This window comes from Condylura cristata, unplaced genomic scaffold (assembly GCF_000260355.1).
Source record: "Condylura cristata isolate star-nosed mole 26May11 unplaced genomic scaffold, ConCri1.0 scaffold00014, whole genome shotgun sequence".
Classification (NCBI taxonomy): Eukaryota; Metazoa; Chordata; class Mammalia; order Eulipotyphla; family Talpidae; genus Condylura; species Condylura cristata.
In genome coordinates this window covers 5892575-5914760 of record NW_004567115.1, presented here as the reverse complement: position 1 = coordinate 5914760, position 22186 = coordinate 5892575, and the positions used below count along the sequence as shown (strand labels likewise).

At 42.0% G+C, this 22186-nt stretch overlaps 1 protein-coding gene across 1 annotated transcript in view; it reads right to left on the bottom strand.

Annotated features, from left to right (window-relative positions):
- Positions 1-10179: 10179 nt before the first annotated feature.
- The window catches only part of SLC9A9 (solute carrier family 9, subfamily A (NHE9, cation proton antiporter 9), member 9), a 525806-nt gene continuing 513799 nt past the window's right edge, over positions 10180-22186 (bottom strand). Inside the window, exons 14-15 of the mRNA XM_012724853.1 lie at positions 14500-14605; positions 10180-13190 (exon numbers count right to left, since the gene is read on the bottom strand). Coding sequence (XP_012580307.1) covers positions 12963-13190; positions 14500-14605 — 334 coding nt within the window. The 3' untranslated portion in view covers positions 10180-12962. The remainder of the gene's footprint in view (positions 13191-14499; positions 14606-22186) is intronic.

The following is a 22186-nucleotide window of genomic DNA, read 5'->3' as shown; positions in this document are numbered from 1 at the left end:
CTGAAAGGGAAGCTTCCAGTAACAAAGACAACAAAGAGTTATAAAATATTTTTACTTCATTAATTTATCTCACACGAACCATGAGTTGAATCATATTTTAATCATCACTAAAATTGTCCAGCTGAAAAGTGAAGCACATCTGATCACCAAGGCTTTTTACCGTGAAAATCATGTCCAAACTTCATTTTTGTATCCCCTCTAAGCAAAATACACTTTATAATTAAATTGGTTCAGCAACTTTTGGCAAAAGTATAGCTTGACTCACTTTTTTGGTTCATTGTAGCACTTTGATGTACCTGTGGCTTACGAATTTTCTTCAGTTTTGGGCCAAACTTGCCATTTTTTAGCCTGGAAAGTTTTATTTTGTACCTGTTCTAAAAAATTCAAGGATCTTACCAGAGAAGGTAAAACAAAGTTCCTCCTGTCCTCCGAAGATGAAAGCAAAGTTTCATGTCACCCCTCTGACAAGTCCACAGCGAGTGACGTCATGCAGGGAAGGGGGGAGCAGTAACTGCAAACTTCAGACCCTTGGGCTCCATGGCCACTGAGCTGTTGTCATTGCCTAGATTCACCTGCCAGGCCAGTTACCAGATCACACTTGCGTTCTCACTTGAGTCTTGTTTGCTATCTACTTTGATAGCATTTGAATGACAAAGTAAGGAAAATGAGTTAAATCAGGCTATTTTTTTTTTGCTTTCTAAAATGCTATATTTTTCACTACTTGGACATGTAGTGAACAAGATGAGACTTGTGTTTGCAGGAAATATCAGCTGTGTGGCTGTGGCACTTGAAGTGTGAAGGAGGCTCGGCCAGGGAGTTGCTGTTCTACCTCTCAGTGCTAGCGTCTCCCTGGCTCTGTCTGCCTGCCTGTATATATGGTTCCCAGGCTTAGCATTAGAGGCCTGCAAAGGTACCATATTCTCTTATCACCTGTGATTAACACTGAACCTACCCAGCCTGGGATGATAGCTCAGCACATAGATTTGCATCATGATTTCCAGCTCTACTTCTCCCATGATCTACTTGTGTGCCATTGACCATTGTTATGAATTGTGATGATACTGTGCTAACAACCAACATGCATATTTGACAAGTGTAAACTGATACACAAATAGGAGGAAACTTCACCAGTCAAAATGATCTGTGCCCTGGTAACTGAAGATTACTTGGGGGCAAACTGCCCAATATTATTTTTACCATAGATGGACAAACTTTAAAAATAGAAAGATTTTTTTTGGGTGATAATTATGATTAGTATTATATTTCTGGGCCCTCCCTGGTGGTGCAACAGGTTAAAAGCACAGCACTATGAAGCTATCCAAAACTACTGCAGCATAAATTCAATCCCTGACCAGGGGGTGACCCACATGGCACAGCAGACCTCTCCTGTCTTGCCCGCTGCTTCCTTCAGCAGTGTATTTCAGTGGATCTGCCTGTCCTAATCCCCACTCTGTCTCTGGTGAACCCTCTCATCCCCCAAACCTCTGGCTTGTACCCTAGTTCTTGTGCACATACATAAGTCAGTATTAAGAAATATGATTAATATTATATTTAAATAAATGACCTGACTATGAACAAAGTGATTTTGTAATTTTATACTTGAACTTCCTGAAGTCTGCTTGATAGTGAAAAGCCCACCTTTAACCAAGTTCTGAGCCTGAGAAACACTGCTGTGACCCCCAACTACTCAAAGTGTGGCAGATCAATATCTGCTAGGAGGTGGCTAAGGTCCTCAGGTCCTATCCTAGATCTTTAGAATGTGAATCGGCATTTTACAGGTCCTGGGGGCATTCAAATGCCCATTAAAGTTTGAGAAGTTCTGCTCTCGACATCCCTTTCTGGTGAAGATGGATATCAGGAGGGCATAATTTTTCTCAAAAAAGAACAGCAGTAGTGCATGCTTTTAAGGATGGCAATCCCCGCCAACTCAACTGCAATTCCTGGCTGAATCAATAATCATCTCTTCATTTCTAGCTGGTGTGCAGACTGTGGGGTGGGGTGGGAGATATGGCCGCTGATCAAGGTTTTACCGGAAAAGACTGCTCTTGGAGACCCACAGCCCAGGGTGGGCCACATTCTGATGCAGTTCTTATCATTGGCTTCAGTGCTATGAAAAGAAGACAATTTGAAGTGATTTGGTGGATGACGTTGCATGGTCACGGGGGCTTGAAGGGAGCAGTTATTTTTTTCTTCTTTTGTTCAAGCAGCAGCTGTGGCTCCCTATAAATGCTATCCCAAATGTGTTGCATGCCAAGGATTTAGAACTTGATGATTCACAGGTTTTGTGAGTTGCTGCTTTTCTAACTGGACAGTGGTCTCCTCAATGTCTGTAGGTCTATCCAGAAAAAATTAGAATACAGAGGACAGCAGCATCCCAGCACCTCTCAGTTGCTGTTTAGCTCAGCCCCTATAAATTCCAGCAGGCAGGCATCTGCCCCGTAGCTTGCACCCGGTCTTTCCTTGCCCTGAACTGAACACCCTGCACCCCCAGATTGTACAGATTCTTTTAGGAAATTTTTGAATATTTTCTGCAACTGGATGACATTTCTCCCTCCCTAGAAATTTCCTGTAATGAGTGGTTCTCAACTTTGGTGATACCTTAAGTTCAACTGCTAACCTTCAATAAATTCAGATGAGTCAGGTTACAGCCTAGAGCAATTAATTAGTCAGAATCTTGGATGAAGGACACAGGGGTCAGTAGTTCTTAAAAACTCTATGGTAAAAAGGGTTAAATCTCAGCACTGTGAAACTATCTGCAACCGCTGCAGCACAAGTTCGATCCCTAGCCAGGGAGGTGACCCACATGGCACAGCAGACCTCTCCTGTCTTGCCCACAGCTCCCCTCAGCAGTATAATTCATCAATCTGTCTGTTCTGCTCTCCACTCTGTCTTTGGTGAATCCTCACACACCCCACACTGCTAGACTACACCCCAGTTCTTGTATGCATAAATAAGTCAATTTCTTAAAAAAAAGAGTAGACTAAAAATTAAAACAAAAATAAAGCTCTTTAGGCAAATTCAACATGCAGCAGGGGTGGAGAGCCAGTGCCCTAATCCTTTTCCTTTTTAGGTTCTTCTTAGGTCTGACTCTGCTCTAGATCACACAGGGCATGGCTTCTCTTTATCTCTGTGCCCAGATGGTGAGCTCTGGAGTTGAGCAGACTTTTCATCTCTGTCCCAGAGCATCCAGCAGGAAGCTCAGTGAACTTGCCCTTTGTTTCTCCCTGCAGCCGTGTACCCCACTGTGCAGCTGGTCAGAGGTGCCTGGTTACAGCTCTTCTGGCTGCCACATCACTTTGTTTTGACTCAGGCACAGGGGCAGGAGAAGTCAGATGTGTAGGTGCTGAGACAGGACTGCCCCGCTGGCAGTCCTGATATTCTCAGGCCATTATTATTAAGGATTCCATTCTGCTACAAACAAAAACAAAAACAAAACAACAAAGTGTGCTTAAAGGCATACAAAGCTCCAGACTTCTGTTTTTGGGTTCTGTTCAGGAGTTTTTGTTTGAATTATCTATTGCTGCATAACAAATTACTGTAAAATTTCACAGTTTAGAACAACAGCAAACATTTTCTCTCACTCAGCTTGTTTAGATCAGAAATCAGAGTGGCTTAATTGGGTGGTCTTAATTGAAGTTTCGGTCAAGACTTCATCCCAAAGCCTGTCCCGGATGGAGGCATCTCTCCCCGGTGGCTCATTTCACACCGATGACAAGCTGTGCTGGCATTGGCGGGAGGTTCAGCTCCTTGCCTCGTGAACGCCACAGGCCTGCCTGGGAGTCTTTATCCCACAGTATCTGGTCTCTGCCCCAGGGGGAACATCTAAGAGAGCAAGGCAGAAGTTGAAATAATTTTTATAATTACATACTATTATCTGTACAGTATCATATTGGCTAGGAAGATCAATGTGGGAGGGAAAAACACAAAGGACTTGTTTTTTCTTCTCTGCAGGAGCTGTCATTTAAATCATTCTGCTTGATTACTGACCCTAGATCTGAGGCAGACCACAGGGGAGGGAAAAGGGGAGGAGAAAGAGTGAGAACAGGGGAGGGAAGAGTAGAGGGACTATTGCTATGGTGGTGGGAGAACTTTGGGGACCTCATCAAAGGGAAGAAAGCAAATGCTGTCTGAAAATTAACAATGATGTATAAAAATTAAAAAAATTGCTCTAGGCCCTCCTTGGCAGTGCAGCGGGTTAAAGCACAGTACTAAGAAGCTAAAGTCACTTCAGCATGAGTTCGATTCCCGCCTGCCCCAGAGGTGACCACATGGTGTGGCAGACCTCTCATGACCCCCGCGCTGCTCCCCTCAGCAGTGTACTTCATCGATCTGCCTGTTCTGCTCCCTACTCTGTCTCTGATGAAGCCTCTTGCCGCCCCTGAGCTTCTGGCCTGTACCCCAGTTCTGTATGCCCAAATAAATAAAAATCTGAAAAAAAAAAAATCGCTCTGCTTGATCCTCCATAGGACATGCATGATGTAGGCTGCCAACCCGGTAACCCTTCTGTGGGTGAATATTATTTAGGCAGAGGTGGACTTGTGACATAGCTGGCCCAATCACTGCGATTCCTAGGATTTTGCTAGAATAATTAAGAGAAAGATTTCTCTTGGTTTGGGGTTTAGTCATCCAATGAATAATGAAAGTCAAAAGTTGTGGTGGGGTACTTCATCCCTGTGGGGTCTGTTGAGAATGAGGCCAAAGTAGAGAAAAGCATAGAGGAGAGAGAGGGGGAGAGGGAAAACAATGTGATAGTCTGGTTCATCCCCCTTACCTCCAGCCACCCCAGTATTCAGCTGCACCAAAGCTAACTGCACTCCTGGACTTCTAAATTATGCAAACAAAGACTTTTTTTTGCCATCAGCTACACTGATCCAATTTCTGCATCTTAGTACCAACAAGTCCTGACTAACAAGGGCCTGGAAACCTGGTGTCTCCCAGTCCACGCTGGGTCACTCTCTAAGTGTGTCATTCTCCAGGGTGGTCTCACTGTGGAGCCTCATGACACTCAGATGCACCTGTCTGGTTTCCTGCCTCCAGTGACAAGCAAAAGTTCCTAGTGCATCTGGACAGACTTGTCCATCTGCCTGCAGCCCAGTAAAGTGGAGGGAAAGCAATCGTTGTCTTGGGAGCAATACAGCCCTGGGTCTGAGACTCCCCTCTGATGCTGCTCAGCCATGTCATCTGGGGACAAGGCAGCATCTGTCTCAGGCCTGTGCACATGAAACAGGCGGGACTCTAGGGTGTTGTGAGGATGAAGTGAGACAGATGTGGAGGCCCATATGAAGGGGCCAAGTAATATTTATTTCCATTTCTTCCTTTTGTTTTCTTCCCTTTTCCCCTTTAGACCAGGGCCAGGTACAAGCAAGCCTGTGACAGTCAGGATTCCACTCACTTCAGTTCTATTAGATCAGTGTATCCTGAGTGCTTGCTGCCTGCCCAAGGACCAGGGGACTGGGGCTTCAACGAGGATGACCTGAGAATTTTGTATCAGGGCTGCCCGTAGGACAGGCATGAGGCTGGCGAGTTTCACAGCGTTGTGGTATGGCTTTTGGCCATGTTATGGAGGGGTGTGTGTGTGTGTGTGGGCATTTGAACACGATCCCCTGCTTTAGATCCTTGCTGAGGTGTGTCCCCTCCTCTACTGGCCAGTGTCAGGGGAGCATGAAGGAAGATGCTGAAAAGCAAGGAAACGGCCTGTAGCAGTTCAGTGAGCCCCCCCTCTCCTTGACCTTCAGGCTGCTTGGGCTGCCCTCACCACCCACTTAAGCCAGGACCAATCAATATAGGTGATGAGGTGATGAGATGGGCCAAGGCGTCTTCAGATGAATGCACTTTCTGTCTTTGTCCTTCAGTCCCATCTTTATTTATCCCATTAATGATGCTGACATTGGTGATTCCTAACCTTGATTGTCAGCAGTACCTTGTAAAGACTTAATAAAAGTTTATCAAACTGAATGAATGACAGGATGATGGACAATATTTGGGAGGCGTATGGACCGCTCCATCGCTCCTCATTCCTTGTAACCTCGCCCACATCTAGTCTCACAGCTCTGATGCTCTGAATAATGGAAGCAACTAAATGTTTCTTTGCTAATCTCACAAGTTCTTCAAGGCTTTGTTTCAGGGCCAACCTATGAACATCAGTTATCCTTGAACTGTGCTAAAGATGGAGGAAGGGGTAGGAAACTAGATCAAAGCAGCGAATCAATCAGAATAGAGCATGGATGTGTTTTTTAGGAAACAAATCCCTGAAGTATTTTCAAACACTTTTGCATTGATTAAGTAATGTTTTGTTTATTTCATGTGAATATTCCTTTTATAGCCTTTTTCCTATCTAACTTGGAGATAGAGAGATAGAGTGAGAGGGAGAGCAGGAAGGAGAGAGAGGTTAAGAGAGATCACCTGACACGTAGATCAGGTGAGTATTGGGGAAAGAAAAATCCCAGCTCAGGGCAGCCCCAGCAGAATGGGTCACACAGAACTCTCAAGCTTGAGCCGAAACTGTAGTTCAGACAGAGGCAGATTTTCTCTTCCCCCAAAACTTCAGTTCTGCTCAAAGCTTTTCAACTGATTGAGTCAGGCCCACCCAGCTTATCCTGTTAATGCCACAGAGGGTAACAAAAGATCCAGGGTTTCCCTAGAGCTGATCTCCCATCCATGGGGATGCTAGATCTCAACTTCTCTGTAGGGGATTCTCTAGACATGGTTTTGCAGACACACAATTTGGTGTCCACTGAGTAGCACTTCTCAGTTATTTGCTCTATTCCCTCCATCTTATTGACAGTGATTCTTCCAGAGTTTGAATGAAAATCATCTGTGGTGTCTTTGAAGGAAAGTATGCTGTTCTTGCAAAGCTTCTGGCATTGCCCTTATTCATGAGGCATTTAGAAAATTTCAGTGAAGCTGTGGTGCATATCTTATCCCTCTAAATTTGCACCTCCAGCCTAGACCTTTTGTCAAACTACAGGCCCACATTAACAACATCTGTATGTCTTCATGTGCTTCTCCATAGTAACTTCACACTCAACACACCCACAAATGAAGTCACTGGCTCTCTCCCAACTCCTTCACTGGAGGGAACTATCAGCTTATCGTCACCTCAGCCTTAAACATGGCTTCATTTGGGGCTTCTTCACCCTCCTCTCCTTCCATATAAAGTCATTGCCAACTTTGTAGAGTCTAGCTCTGAACATACCTAGATAGGACCTGTCATCTCCATCCTCCCTGATTCTGGCTCAGTCAAGTCTTTCAGCATCTCTCTCCTTGGCTATACACCTCCTTCTCTCCACCATCCATGTACTTAACTTTCCTAACACAAAATATTTCCACAACTCTGTTTTCATAGGATGGTGGCCCGGTTTGATCTGTAACTCTGGATCGCTTGTTCTTCTCAAGTACATATAAATAGTGCCTTTGTTGCTGCCATGTTTTTCCCTTTGATTAGAATACCCTTCCTGTGTTCCACTCACTAGTCTACTCTACTTCCTGCCCATCAGTCAGCACCAATCAGGCCTGCTTGGCCAAACCCTCCCCCCTTTCAAGTTCTGACTCAAATGTAGCTTCATCCTGAAAAGCTTACTTAACCATGTCTTTTTCTTCCTTCATCTTGAAGATTTGGCCACCCTCAGAATCAACCATATATGAATATGTTTTCATTGTAAAAGTTAAAAATAATCTGAATTCAACCAAAAGTTTTACTCACTTTAGCTTTCCTCATCCCACTCCCATTCTTGTTATCATATCTCCATGGATCATTCCAGACTGTTTTTACATAAAAATTTATATTGAAAATGTCTTATGTGAGTGTATGTATATATATCACCCCATCTTTTCTCTGGTTGTAACAATGACTCCTATGACAGTAAGTTATTTCGGAATACGGGAGTATTATAGACTAGTTAACTCTTCTGCTATTGATGGTTACCCACCCGTCCCCCAATATTTTGCAATAACAGTGCCACAATGAATTACATTTGATATGCCTCTTTGCATGTAAACACCATGTGTTTCTTTTCTTTAGAGATGCCTAAAAGTAGGAGTTTGGATAGAAGGTGTATCTTTTTGATTCTACATATTCTATATGCATTTTTATGTTTGGTAGGTTTTCCCCCCCTTTTTTCTCATGCACTGGTAAGAATTCTTTATATATTTTGAATAATCCATGAATTTGTATATTTTGAATAATTTTTTAAAAAATATTTATTCATCTATACCCACAAAAACTGGAGTATAGGCCAGAGTTGGGGGGGAGGGGTGGCAGTGAGAGGATTCTCCAGAGACAGAGTGGGGAGCAGAACAGGCAGATGTACTGAAATACATTGCTTGAGGGGAGCAGCTGGCAGGTAAGGATAGGTCTGCCTCACCATGTGGGTCACCTCCCTGGCCGGGGATAAAACTTGTGCTACAGTGGTGGCAGATAGCTTCATAGTGCTAGGCTTTTACCCATTTTGCCACCAGGGAGGGCCCAATATTTTGAATGATCTGTATCTGAAACACACATAGTTACACACAGAAAATGTGTATCTTTTTTTCCAGGTTCATATTATTAAATTTTACTTCCTGTGTTTTTTGTTATAATAAACTTCATAGTTTAGGTAGTCAGCATTATCAGTTTTCATTTTTGGCTTGTGTCTTTTTCAGGATGACTGCCTATATAGCAAGGTTATTTGCATTTTTTTTTGTTATATGGTAGTATTTTTTTTTTTGCATTTAGCTCTTTAAATATGTGACATTTTTCATATATTAGAGTATTAGCTATTTTTTTTCTTTTTCAAAATTTGGAAGTAAATTGGTTCACATTCACACTAGGTATTGAGTAATATCCATTCACTCTTTAAATCAAATTGAAATTCAATTTTTTTATGAACTAAATTTCCAAATGTTCATGGATCTTTTGCTGTACTTTGTAGATTTTATTGATCTCTGTTTATTTTCTTGGTCAGTATTACACTGTCTTATTACAATAGCTTTATCACATGCTTTGTTGTCTCATAAAAAGTTAATTTTTTTAGTTGTCTTCTAGTAGGTATTTGATGGATGAGAATGATGATGGATGGGAATGAGTCATATATGTCTTTGAATTTGACATCCACATGTCATCCATGTGTGTGATGACACACTGAGTGATGCAGATGAATAAACTCAGAAGCACAAGTCCTATTTGTATTTTCAAGGTCTCAAAAATCTCAGTGAAAAGTAACAACTTTTCTAGTGTTTACTCTATCTCCTGTTGTAGCTCAGTACTTGTGATACATTTTTCAAAGCAATCTTATCCTTTGTTTTTGAAATAATAAAGCACGTAGTATACAGAACGCCAAAGATTCAAAACTAAAAAGTTAATTTACTCCATTTTTTAAGAGACAGTCATACAATCAATTTCTTCTTTAGCTTTCCAAAGGGAGCACATCATCCATTATGCTCCGTTCATTTCTGTTTTTTATTTAATTATATAGGTTGGAAGTCATTCTTCCATTATCCATTTATTCATAGTCCAGATTCCAGGATGACCATTATCTATGATGCTGTTTCATGAGATAGCTGTTCCAGGTTTTATTTAGCCAGGATGTTAGATAAAATTGTTTTACCAAATACCTTCAATGCCATTATACTCCAAAATATCTAGAATAAAAATTGTGCATGTGAAATTGGTGGGGGGAAAGTTATTTAAAGTTTCAGTTTTGCATTAATTCAAAAGGACAACTGCACCCCTATGTTCATTGCTGTACTATTTACAATAGCGAAGATGTGGAATCAACACAGAAATGCCCAAAAATAGATGATTGGCTCAAGAATAGGTGGTGTATATACACAACAGAATATTACTCAGCAATCAAAAAGAGATAAACTCATGTCATTTGCGGCAACATGGATGAAGTGAAATAAACCAGAAGGAAAAAGAAAAATACTGGATGGTTTCACTCATAGCAGGAGTGTAAGGGATCAGAAAAAAAAGAAAAAGGCAATTGTAATAAAGTAAAAAACAAACACCAACAAACAACCATAAACCAGAGTCATTCTACAGGGGTAGAGAGGGAAACAGGATCAAAACTGGGGTGGGAAGAGCACACTGGACTATGGTGATGGCACATGGGGGAATTGGTGGTGGGAAGTCTACAGGGATTACAACCCAAATGAAAAAATGTACAAAATGAAGAATGATGTGTGTACACACACACACAGATCATTCAGTTTTGATTTATAAAGATATTGCCTTCCACTAAATTTTTAGTATAAAGACTCTACTGGCTCTTTCTACCAGGTTTCAAACCTGCTCAGACATCATGCACCAAGAACCAGAGGACACTGCAGAAGCTGTAGCTGGAATCTGGACTATGACTGGATGTGCATGCATGTGTGTACTTATGTGCACACTCATGACTACATATGTGATTCCACATGGTAAGAAGTTCAAGAAAGAACCATGGCCATTAATTAATAAGAGTCCTATCTCAAGCTATAATAATGAGTGGAAGCATTAGTAGTTTGAAGAAAATAAAAGCCCTTTGCCTTTATTAATCATTAGACACTGGCAGTAAATAATAGGTTTGAATTTCACAGTCCTGATGCTTCTATTCAAAGCACAGAGTGTTTCTTAAGATCATAAATTACTGTCCTTCACAGCGGGAACATAAAGAGAATTTGGATTCTGAATTGCTAACTGAGATCCAGCCTCTGTTTTGGTCTTGGCTGTTTCAGAGGGAAGGAGGCTGGTAATCGCAGCTGGAAGCTGGGTACTATCTTACAGGTTGAGGTGGGCACAATTTTCTCATCTATTGTCTCTACATAGCTGGGGTAGTGGCTGGTCCAGGTTATAGTCTCACATTCTTCTGGTTAGTAATGGTTTGTAATGATCAACTGGAAAGACATTTTTTTCCTAAGCAGGAGGAAGGCTTTACCTGGGGGCAAGGGGACTATTTTTGCTATGTCCTTTTAGTGATTTACTGCTTGTTTAGATTCTGTGCTTTCCCATCTTTGCCCACCTCATTTCAATCTTGTATGTCATATTTCTCTGTCTTCTCTCTACTCCTACCCCCAACTAATACTTGTCTGTTTTGGGGAGATCTTCTCTTCCCCAGGATGTCTTTCTCTACACAAAAGGAAAGAAAGAAACACCAAGCCCTCAACTTTTCCTTTCATGGTAAAGGCAGGAATAAGATGAATTCTTATCTTCTGCTTTTCTTTTCTTTCCTTTTTTTCTTGGGTATCTTCTGCTCCTATTTTAAAACACTTTGTGATTTCTGGTCACCTGCTGTGTGAAAGGAGGAGGTCATTCCTTTCTTTTTGACTTAATTTTCCCTCTGTCTCTGGCACATCTTCCCAGCCCAGTGCCATTCTTTTCATTCCCTCAGTGACTTGTTGTGTCAGCCCTATGCCTGTTTCTAGGCCACAGGACCTTTGCATCTCACTTATATAAATTTACAGTGACAGCTTTTCCTGACCTTTTGAGTACAGGGCTTAGAACTGCCAGTCAGCACAGACAGGGGATTCCATCAATAGAGCATAGTGCAACAGTCATACTTTATAACAAAATTTTATTATCATTAGGTCAAATTAGAAAACTTCATGCTTTATCACTTGCCATATTTACCTGGAATAACCAGATTATACACAGCTGAGTAGAAAACATTTTGTGCCCTGGACTTTACTATTTAAAAAGCAAGAAAATGGGTGGGTGTGGCAGTGTTAATGGTTAAGGTTTAAGGCCAAATAACTGGTCAGCAAAGCACATGTTACTTCCAAGCTTTAGGCCTGAGGAAGATGTCTTTCCTCCCTCCCTCAGAAGCAGACTCATTATAGCCTGGCACCTGACACTAAAGTCTGCTCTTTGGAGTTTTATATTAACAGCTGCATTTCCAGAGAAGCTAGCTTGAGGTATTTTTATGGCTTCAAAGGCACAGGTCATGCACTGAATTAAAAGCAATTGTGTCGGTCTTCCCAATGAGGGCTCATGGCACCATGCCTTATGTGGAGTAGTCCGGAAGCTCCTCCAGGCCTCCAGGCAATGTAGGCATCGAATGGCAGCTCTGCTCCTCTGCTCCTGCTCCGCCAGTCAGCTGGGAGTGTTGGAATTGGAAGACAGGTTTGTGTTCCTGCACCATCTCCTGGCATGTGGAGAGCAACTTATGCTGTGGAATCTTATTACTCAAGGTCCAGACGGGAGTAGCCACATAGGCAAGAAGTGACTCAGATGCAAGCAAGGGCAGGGAGTTTCACTCTTTAGGTCAAATGTGGTATGGGGAAAAAAACAAAGCAGCTTTCCTTGGACGTGGTCCTACCAGGCTAGGAACTGGCATAGCATTTCGTGCAGGGCCCAGCTGTAACCAGTCCCTTCATGCCACCAGAGAGCAACTTGGAAAGGATGCCAAGAATAACAGTGGAGCCCAGCATCAGGGGAGGCCATTCACAGCAGTAGCCAGAGCTTAGCTGCCACCAGTCCTGGGATCACTCTGAGACAAGAAGTCGGAATCTGGATCCTGAAGTGTAAAATTTATCACTGAATAACTGGATATTCCTTTCATTTAGGAGCAACATGTTTACACTCAGAGACTCTGTTTCTTTTTCAGTGCTCCCTAATGGAGGGAACGAAATCCAAAATCTTAGTGAAGGGCTAGAGAGTCAGGTACAGAGAAGAAAGACTGCAGACTGATATCAGCACATGTGTTTTATCCTCCAGCAGCTGGACTGCTGACTTCCCCCCTCCCCTCCTCCGCCCCCACCCCACCCAATTCATTAATAAAAATGACTGGTGTCAAAAACTCCAATTCAATTGCATAATACAGAGGGAGGATAATAAATTCTCATTTCTTCAGGCACCAGAGGATACATGTGACAAGGTTTTGATTCCTTCCAATTTATGCTCTTAATATACTGTCCAGCCTCCCCCACACTGCCTCATCAGCGTGCCGTGTATTCCTCAGTGAGCCTTGCATCAGTTGCGATTACATCTGCAATGTTCATGCCCATTAATTCAGCTGGGATTGGCTCAGAGTTTGCTCAAGCTTGAGATCATAGCCTCCGAGGCCCAGATCCCCCTCATAAATGTTTTCTTTGCTCGGAGTCTGAGGCGAAGTTTTCTGGTGGAGATCTAGCCTGACAGGAGGGCTGCCGGGTGAGGTTGCCTGCTCTTGGTAATTCATGGCCAGCTCATCCTGATTCACAATGCATTCCACATCGTCCTCTTTCAGCTGTTCCTGGATTTTGGAAAAAGTGAGAGTCATATTTTGGTGAGGAGGCAAGAACTATAGTCCCACAGTGTAAGAAAATAAATACCCTATCTTACCTTTGCTGAAGCTCCCGCTATAGCAGAAGCCAGCTTGTCCATCTCCATGGGGTGGTAGTGCATTTTGTGCGTAGATGTTGACACCATGGGAGAGCTATAAGGAGCCTTTAGGGCTTAGGTGAGAGTGAGCATAGAACATGTGCTAAGTGCCTGCCTCCTTGGGTTAAAGGAGCTTAAATAAAACTCAGTGAATTTCTGTAGTTGGCTTGAGAGCACTTAGCAGAGTGACCTTAAGGAACGGGAAGATTCTCAATGTTGGTTTTATAACACTTCTGCCATCACAAACTTCTTTTACAAATTGCAGGAATCACAAAATTCTCAAGACACAATTCCTGTGATATTTTCTTTGGGAAGTGTGTACTCACAACATGCTTCTTGGGATAAGCATTAGAAGACTAAATCACCGAGTAGACAATGGCAGAAACAAACTAGAATTGGCCGATATAGTTTTCTCTTAAAGGAAAGAATTAAGATTGCAACTCTTCTTCCAGTGGCTTTGAGAAGGACATATAAAATTACTTGTAAAGTGAGCACCGCCACCTTAGGTGACCTTACCAACGTCGACTTTAGCCTGTACTGGAATCACTTGAGGGTCTTTTATTACTTTATTTATTTGTTTTAAAAAATTTACCTTATTTGCTTATGCACATAAGAGCCACAAATGTTGGCTCCAAGTTCAGCATGTCTGAGAAGGACTTGGCAGTTTGTATTTCTAGCAAGTTCAAGTTCAATGATGCTGAAGCTGCTGGTCTAGGTAGGTAGGGACCACAATTTGAGAGCCACTACCGTAGGCTGTTTGTGCTGTTTCTTTTTTTGTTTTTCCTGTTGATGGAAAGGTGTGGCCAATTGGGCCATCTGAAAGGGTGTCTCAAATGCCAAGGTTCTGCTCGTTTCCAATCCCTGACACTGTGGTCTGCTGGAAATGACTCTACAATTTTTATTTCACTTCCCAGAGTGGTAAAGGATAGGCCTAATATTCCAAACCTCAAAACACATGAATTCTTTCACATTTTCTAAATTCATTTTATGGTTAAAAAATATTGGTAACAATAACAAATTGAGTTTTAAATAGATGAATGAGCCAACATCAGCAACAAATGAAAGAAGAGAAATGCTTTTTGGTGCAGTGAATTTAAAAAAATGCTTCCTGGAAAGTAACCAGCCGAAATTCTAGGTCATCAATATTCACCCAGCCTGCCCCACAAGAGACATTTACTTACCCCATAGGCCTGAGGACTGGTGAGCAGCCTAGAAATTGGACCACACCATTCAGGTAATGTTGTGGTCAGCGGAGGGCCGGAATGGGTTAAAATAGGTTTCAGGTATCTGCAAGGCCTGTTAAGGAATACTTGCCAAAAGGGAGTTAAGATTGATTTTCTCACCCAGCACAAACCCTTGCATACAGCGGAAGAGATAGTTACTTTCACCTTTAAATCCTCTCCTCCCTCATTTGGAGGCAATTTGGCCTGCAAAATCTGCTGCTTATAATCTCTGCTCAATACACTTTTCCAGTCCTGCCGAAAGCCTTTACTCAGGAATAAATGGCGAATGGACCAGCCAACCTCAGAGAGAAGAGTAAATGTGCCTCTCCCCCCTTACCCCCCAGTTAATGTCTCATCTGCTTAGAGTAAGCATTCTTAAAATTATCTTAAACAATAGCATAGAAGATTGTTTCCTTAAAACTGCACACACAGCTTAAACCACCAATAATTTTCACAAAGAAGCAAGAGGTATTTCATAAATTGTTCAGTTATTTTAGAGCTCGGTAGTGAACATAGATTGTTTTCCAAAGTACTTTATTTTCACTATTCAACACAGTCACTTAATACTTTATACATCAATGCATCTATACAAAATTATGTAAATAAGTGGGTGCCAGGTTTATTCTATTGTCTAGCACCTGTCTTTCTCATCTCTTCATCTCAAAGTGTTCTAAAAAGTTACAAGAAAAACCTGTTCATCTAAAGCCATTATGTTTCCCTCAATCTATCAATAATGAAATCCCCAGAGACTGCCTCAGCTGACTGCCTTCTCCCCCTCCCCCCTTTTTTTCCCCTCAAAGTAAAGTGGTGGAATTATTTTACCATCCCACCAGAAACAACTTTTAAGCTTTACATTATTTCCTCTGCTGGAGAATATTTCACCTCATCAACTTTCTGAGAAGCTATAATAAATAGGGAAGGGGAAGAAATGGATAGCTGTTTGCACTGGCTGGCTTGAGAGGCTCAGCAGTGCTGCTGGATGTCCAGGGTGAAGAAGATCTTGGAGTTGGCTGTAGGGAGGGGACAGCGCCGCTCTGTCATTCCTGCCCTGTCTTGTTCCTATGGGGAATGGTACAGGCCTGAATTCTCTGGGTGACACTGGGCTTAAATCATTCACCCCCAAAATAGTGACAAAGCAGAGATGCTCTTGAACACTGCCTAGTGGCAGTGTGAACAGAGTAACATGACCCATGCTTAAAGGTGGCTGCTATCAGCAGAATTTCATCCTATTTTTATAGCTGAGTGGTTGGCCATTGTGTTTATGTACATGCCACATCTCCTTTACCTCATCATCTGTCACGGGCACTTCAAACAAAGGCTATTGAAATAATGCTAAGATGAACACAGGCTGCATATATCTCTTTGATTACATGTTTTTGTATTCTTCAGGAAATGCCCAGAAGTGGGATAACTGGAATTTCCATGGGTGGAACTAGAGAGTATTATACTTATTTAAATAAGTCAGGCAGAGGAAGGCAAGCACTTTATGATTTCATTCATCTGCAGTACACAAAGAAACAAGACAAATGAATGAGCAATATAATAAAAATGTTTACACTAAAGACAGGATTACTGGTTACTAGAAGGAAAGGAGGAAGGCAGGTAAGTTGGGTAAAGGACAGATTTAGACTTTTAGCGAACATACTCTACACGAATATTGAGGTGCACCTGAGACCTAAAAAGTTAAAAGAAAAACCTGTTCATCTAAAGCCATTATGTTTAGCCATAATGTGATGCTATATCAACACTTCCTTTTTTTAAAGAGAGGGTCTGTAGTTACAGCTGCAAATGGAAATCTCAGCTCCTCCTTCAGAGGGGGAGCTGTTATGCTTGGTTAAGGACCAGCAAAGATACTTAAGTCCGAGTCTCCTATTCCCTGAAACATGCTGTAGTGTATCTGCAGCCCTGGAAGGCCCTTGATGATCTCCATTAATTTTCATTACAGAGTGCTAGTTCCTTCATTTTATGGATGAAGGAATTGAGGCCAAGAGACAGAATGATTTTAAATAAGCAGAAAGCTCCTTTTGCTATTTGAATCCACTGCCATGGTCGCTTGTAGGAGATAATTGGTCAGGGCAGAATCACATGACACGGGCTGGTTCTCTAGAGAGAAAGGCTGTGGGACCTCCTGCTGGTCAGCTGAGAGGCTGGTGATGCAGGCAGGTGCATGTGGTCTTCTTAGCGTTCAGGGCCTGATAGGTCAATGAAAACTTTATTTTTATTTTTGGAGTGGTGAGCTGAACAAGCTATATATATTATTAGAATGTATATCAAGGAAAATATTTTTTTTTCCCAGATAGAAAAGTGACAGCAAGTAAGTGATACTTTTAGAGAATCATTAAAAAAAAAAAAAAAAAGAAAGAAAGGTTTGTGAAGGGCTTAAGAGTTTAAGAGGCCTGGGCAACTTTTACTGTTTGAGGATTTCAGTATAATGAAAAATGAATGCATAAACAATGTTAAAAAAATTTAGAATTATAATGGACATTTTCTCTTTTAATTTTCTTTTACTTTCTATAAAACACTATTGGAGCTAATATTTAATGTCTAAATTTGTAACTATTTGTGAATATGAATTCTAACTAGCCACCCCTGAACAGGCTCTGAAAGTTTTGATTTAGAACAGACCTAGGTATAGCCACTGTAGATACCAAGAACACTTATCAAGCTCTTTACCCCACGGAGCCTCCAGTGTTGTTATGAATTGCAACCAAAATAACAGGAGAAGGGGTCTTAAACTCTTAGGTGTAAAGATGGAAAGCAGTAAACGTTCCTTTGCAAAGAAATGTGTGACTGGGGAAGCAGCTAATGTCAGAAGTGACCCTTAATAAATCATATATTGCTGATTTTATTCTTATTTATAAATATAAAGTATTTTGTAAATACTTTCTGGAGAACCTGATGTCTTGATCACTACTCAAATAACGTTGGGGCAGGGTTGAGAGGATGAGTCTTGGCATTTGTTGCAATGCTGGAATTCACAGCCATCTTCAGGGGATGGGAGATTTAAGCTGCTCCAAGAAGGACCCTTTGGATTAAAAATCATATCAGGAGCAAACATGAGGTGGTAGGTGAGAGAAAAGGAGAATCTGTTGACTTAAGACAATTCTAGGAAGCTCGTAGCACCATTTTGGAGGTTCCCATATCTCAGTAGCTATGAGCTGAAGAGCTGAGGTGTATACCCTATGTGGCCCTGAATGGAATAAGTAAAGAACTGTGAACATTTCGATGCACGATGGACTATATTGGTAGACTATGGGTAATTTGATGGTGTGTCTTACAATGGCGATACCCAATGGAAGGTTGCTGATGTTATCTCAATTAAGAGAATATATAAGTAAATTACATCAAAAAGAAAACATGCATAGTCCTATTTAAATGAGATCAGGAGGTAGAAAGAGAGTGTTCATGCAGTCAAATCAGCAAACTACTGGCCCTAACATACTTGGAATTTCCCAGGGGGGTGATGCTGCTTTTCCCTCTTATGGAACTGAGGGGGTGGGCCTCCAGAGGTTACTAATGAGGTTGTGAACCTCAAAGAGTTTAATTATGTAAAGGATTTGGGGAAGTGCATCATGGGTCTCACTAAGGACACACTCACTAGCCTGCCCTCTCATCAGGCATTTGTTTCCATATAAATCCATTTTGTTGATGGGAACAACTGATTGTTTTAGTTTTACGTCAATAGCACTGTCCACAGCCACAGCAGAGGTGGAGCAGAGTCCATGCTCTCCAACATCTTGCCCTATTTGCCATATGTCATGTGTTCAGAATTTACCATATATTTTGTATTTGATGGATATGAGCTGAATTCTTGATATAGGAGCATTACTCAATCATTCATTCATTTAATTTTTCATACACCCACATATTTTTTTGTTCTCATGTAGCAAACCAGTGAGGGATAGGCACCCAGATAAACTAACATGACATCAGAGAATGGAAAGTTTCCTTCCTTTGTCTCTAGACGAGGGTTCCTTGTCCATTGCTGTTTCCTTCACCTGGGTACAGTGCTTGGTTTATTTGGGATATTCAAGGAGCAGTTGTTGAATTAATGAAGACAACAGGCTCCATGAGGATAATGGAAATCGTTCAGCGGAAACCACCAGTTAGTTAACGGCAGAGCTGGGCCTGAGACTAGAAACATTTCTATCACATGGGGCTGCTTCCTTCTGTTAGAGTGCCAGAGTCACAGGTCTTGTGTGATTGGATAACTGTTTTGGAATTGGGGTACCAGTGACTTTCTGAGTCTTCATTGCTAAGCAATATTTGGAAAGGGACTGGATCTCCAGAGTTGCCACGCTTATTAAAAAGTACAGAAATTCTTGTTCTACAAAACCCCAAACTGCTGATTTTTCACAAAATGTGTTTTTTTTTTTTCTCCTCCATCAGGTTCTAGTATATGTTCAGAGAGGGAGATTCCCCACTGGGTATTTTTTGGTATAGCTAGTTTTGTTTCTCTAATAAGATAGGAATGCATTCAGATAAAATGTTATCCTCTGGGGGTACAACATATGGTTTTTCTTGTCTTTAAAGGGCATTAGTTTGGGGATAGCAGTTTGGTTCAGAAGATGTAAGTAAAAGTTGGAACTCTACCCAGAATTTAATATGCATGAAATAGAAAGACAATAAGCAGATGCATTTTCTCCTTTGGCCCAAGAAGATCCAGAGTGAAATTTAGTGCTTAAGTAAACTGACATGAAAAATATCTTATAACGGCCCTCCCTGGTGGCGCAGCGGGTTAAAGCACAGCACTGAGAATCTAAAGCCGCTTCTGCATGAGTTTGATTCCCGCCTGCCCCGGAGGTGACCACATGGCGTGGCAGACCTCTCTTGGCCCGCCCGCTGCTCCCTTCAGCAGTGTACTTCGTCGATCTGCCTGTTCTGCTCCCCACTCTGTCTCTGGTGAAGCCTCTCACCACCCCTGAGCCTCTGGCCTGTACCCCAGTTCTGTATGTACAAATAAATAAATCTTTAAAAAAAATATCTTATAACATTGATCTCTCTCTTGTTAATTTTGTTTTGGTTATTCTAAATCCTCGTGTTTGTACCTTATAAATGGCCAAAACCAATGGGATTGCTTCTTATTCTTGCTATGTCTTGTCTGAAGTAGTTCTACATAGACTGGTGAGAAGCCAACACCCTAAGCAAAGGTCAGCTGAAAATATGAACATCTGCCCCTGAACTGGGACTAAGCCCATTGCCCCCACCTAGGAACTGAATGTCTGTGTTCCCTAAATTCACATGCCAAACCCCCTCCTGAGGCCCCACACATGGTGGCATTTGGAGATGGGATATTTAGGAGGTAATTAGGTTAGATGAGGTCATGAGGAAGGGGCCTTTGTGACAATATTAGTGTCCTCATAAGATCTTGCTCTGCATGTGCACAAAAAGGAGGTCATTTGGGTGCACAGGGAGACCATGGCTTTCTGCAAGCTTGCAAGAGAATTCTCACTGGTGCCACGCAGGCTGGCACACTGAGCTCGGACGTTCAGTCTTCAATACTGTGAGAAAGCACATTTCTCTTGTTTAAGCCACTTCGTTTTGTTATGACCACACTAACACACCCTCCAACACTTTTATAATATATTTGATTTCAGAGCCCCAAAAAACAAGCTATGTTCTCTAACTTGACTTTCTCTAAATTTGGCTCATCATGAAGATCATCTTAGACACTTGTTATACATTCAGATTTCCAACTCTTTCCCTAGAGATTCTGAGGGAATCTCTGTGGAAAATCTGTGAAGTGGCCTGGAATTCTGTATTTTTAACAAGTGCCTCAGGTCACTGATGATCAGACAGATATGGAACACTGTGATCTCTCTGGAGTATCGACTACCATATGAAATTCAAATGTTAAATAGGAAGACAAGCCGTGTGGTATCACATCATAGAACCATTGTATTTAGTGTGAAAGTAGGTATAAGCTATGTTCACTCTGCTCAGAACCCAAAAGTATCTAATGATCTGTCCCAAGGGTCCCACCTTGTCTGGAGGTGGGTCAGATGCTTGCCTCACAAGATGAATCCTTGATGATGTTACACCAGAGAGTAGATTAATGAGGCGCCACATCTCAGCTTTTTCAGGAAGACTTTGCACCTATCAGGGGTATTTGCATGTGTTTGCATGTATAGGCTTGATAAATGGTCTTGTTATCAGGATAAAATGCTTGTCAGTGCACAGCTGTGTAAAGAAGGAAAGCACATTTGTCTTTGTATAGAGTTTTCTGGAATATACCTCTCTTTCATTTATAAAACATTTCCACATTCCTTGTTTTTCTCTTTGCTAGAGTAGGTGGGCACTACTATTTCTTCATCTGTCCTCTCACCTTATAGAGTAAGAAATGTGTTAATAATGGCATTTCAATTAGTTCCCGACCTCTTATCATCTCCATTTCCAATTTTTTCTTTTTTAAGCATCCAGTGCCAGCTGTCCACCTGAGATGCTCAGGGTCAATGCTAGGTGTGTGGGGTAGGTCCTGTGGGACGAACCACATTTTCCCTCTGAGCCCACCCCCCTTTCTACTGACTTGCTGAGCCCCACATGTTGTTTATACAGCTTCCCTGAACACAATTATAGGAAGACACCCCACGTGTACACACCCCATCACTGCTGGGTTCTAATATACGAATCACTTTTTTCTGTTTTGTTTGCCAAGATGGGCCTAATAAATTAAGTGTGGCCCCCAGTTTCCTTTGGACATGTCAATGTCTGTAACTCAATATTTACCACGTTGCCTCCTTGGTTAAGAACTTGATTCATTCTGCTGAACTGGCATTTAGGGTTCAGGTTGGAGGAAGACTTTTCAGAATCCAATAAAAAAATCTGTTTCATTCCTCTGTTCTCTCTAGATCAAGGAAGGCCTGCTAATTCTGCACTGAGCACTTGCAGAGAATAAACGGGTGGGATCCCAACTTTGTAGCAATCACTCTATTTCAAGAAAAGTTATCAAGATGGCACCTTCTCTTAGGCTATTCAGGAAGTTCCGTTTTTAAAACAAGGAAAAGACAGGAAGCCTCTATTCACACCCATACATGAACATATGCTCCTTGGGTTGACAATTCTAACCTTCATTAAAGGAAATTGTCTCAAACAGCTGCTGGGACAGAAAGGAAGCAGCAAATGCCAGAATAAACACCCTGGTGGGTGAGGAGAGCTGCGTGGAGTCAGCCAGCAGTAGTCCTCCTTCTGCCTGATCTCTGGGCTCTGCTTCTCATGTCTGTGTGGTGAATGGCTCTCCCTTCAAGGACAATTTACTCTGAGTAGCCTTCAATCTGCCTTGCAACTGCTTCAGCACCCCAGGGTTTCCATAGGCATGGCACACACCTGCCTCATAGCATTTATCCCATTGTCTTGGAGCTAATTGTTTACTAGTCTTCCCTCTTTAGTCTCTGGGCCCCTCCAAGGCAAGAACTTTATTTAGCATAGAAGAGCTGAGGTGTAGGCCGGAGGTGCAGGTGCAGGCCAGGAGGTGAGAAGGTTCACCAGAGACAGAGTGGGGAGCAGAACAGGCAGATTGACTGAAATGTTCTGCTGAGGGGAGCAGAAGGCGAGGCAGGAAAGGTCTGCCATATGGGTCAGCTCTCTGGTCAGAGATAGAACTCAGGCCATTGTGGTGATAGCACTGAGACTTAACCGCTAGACCATG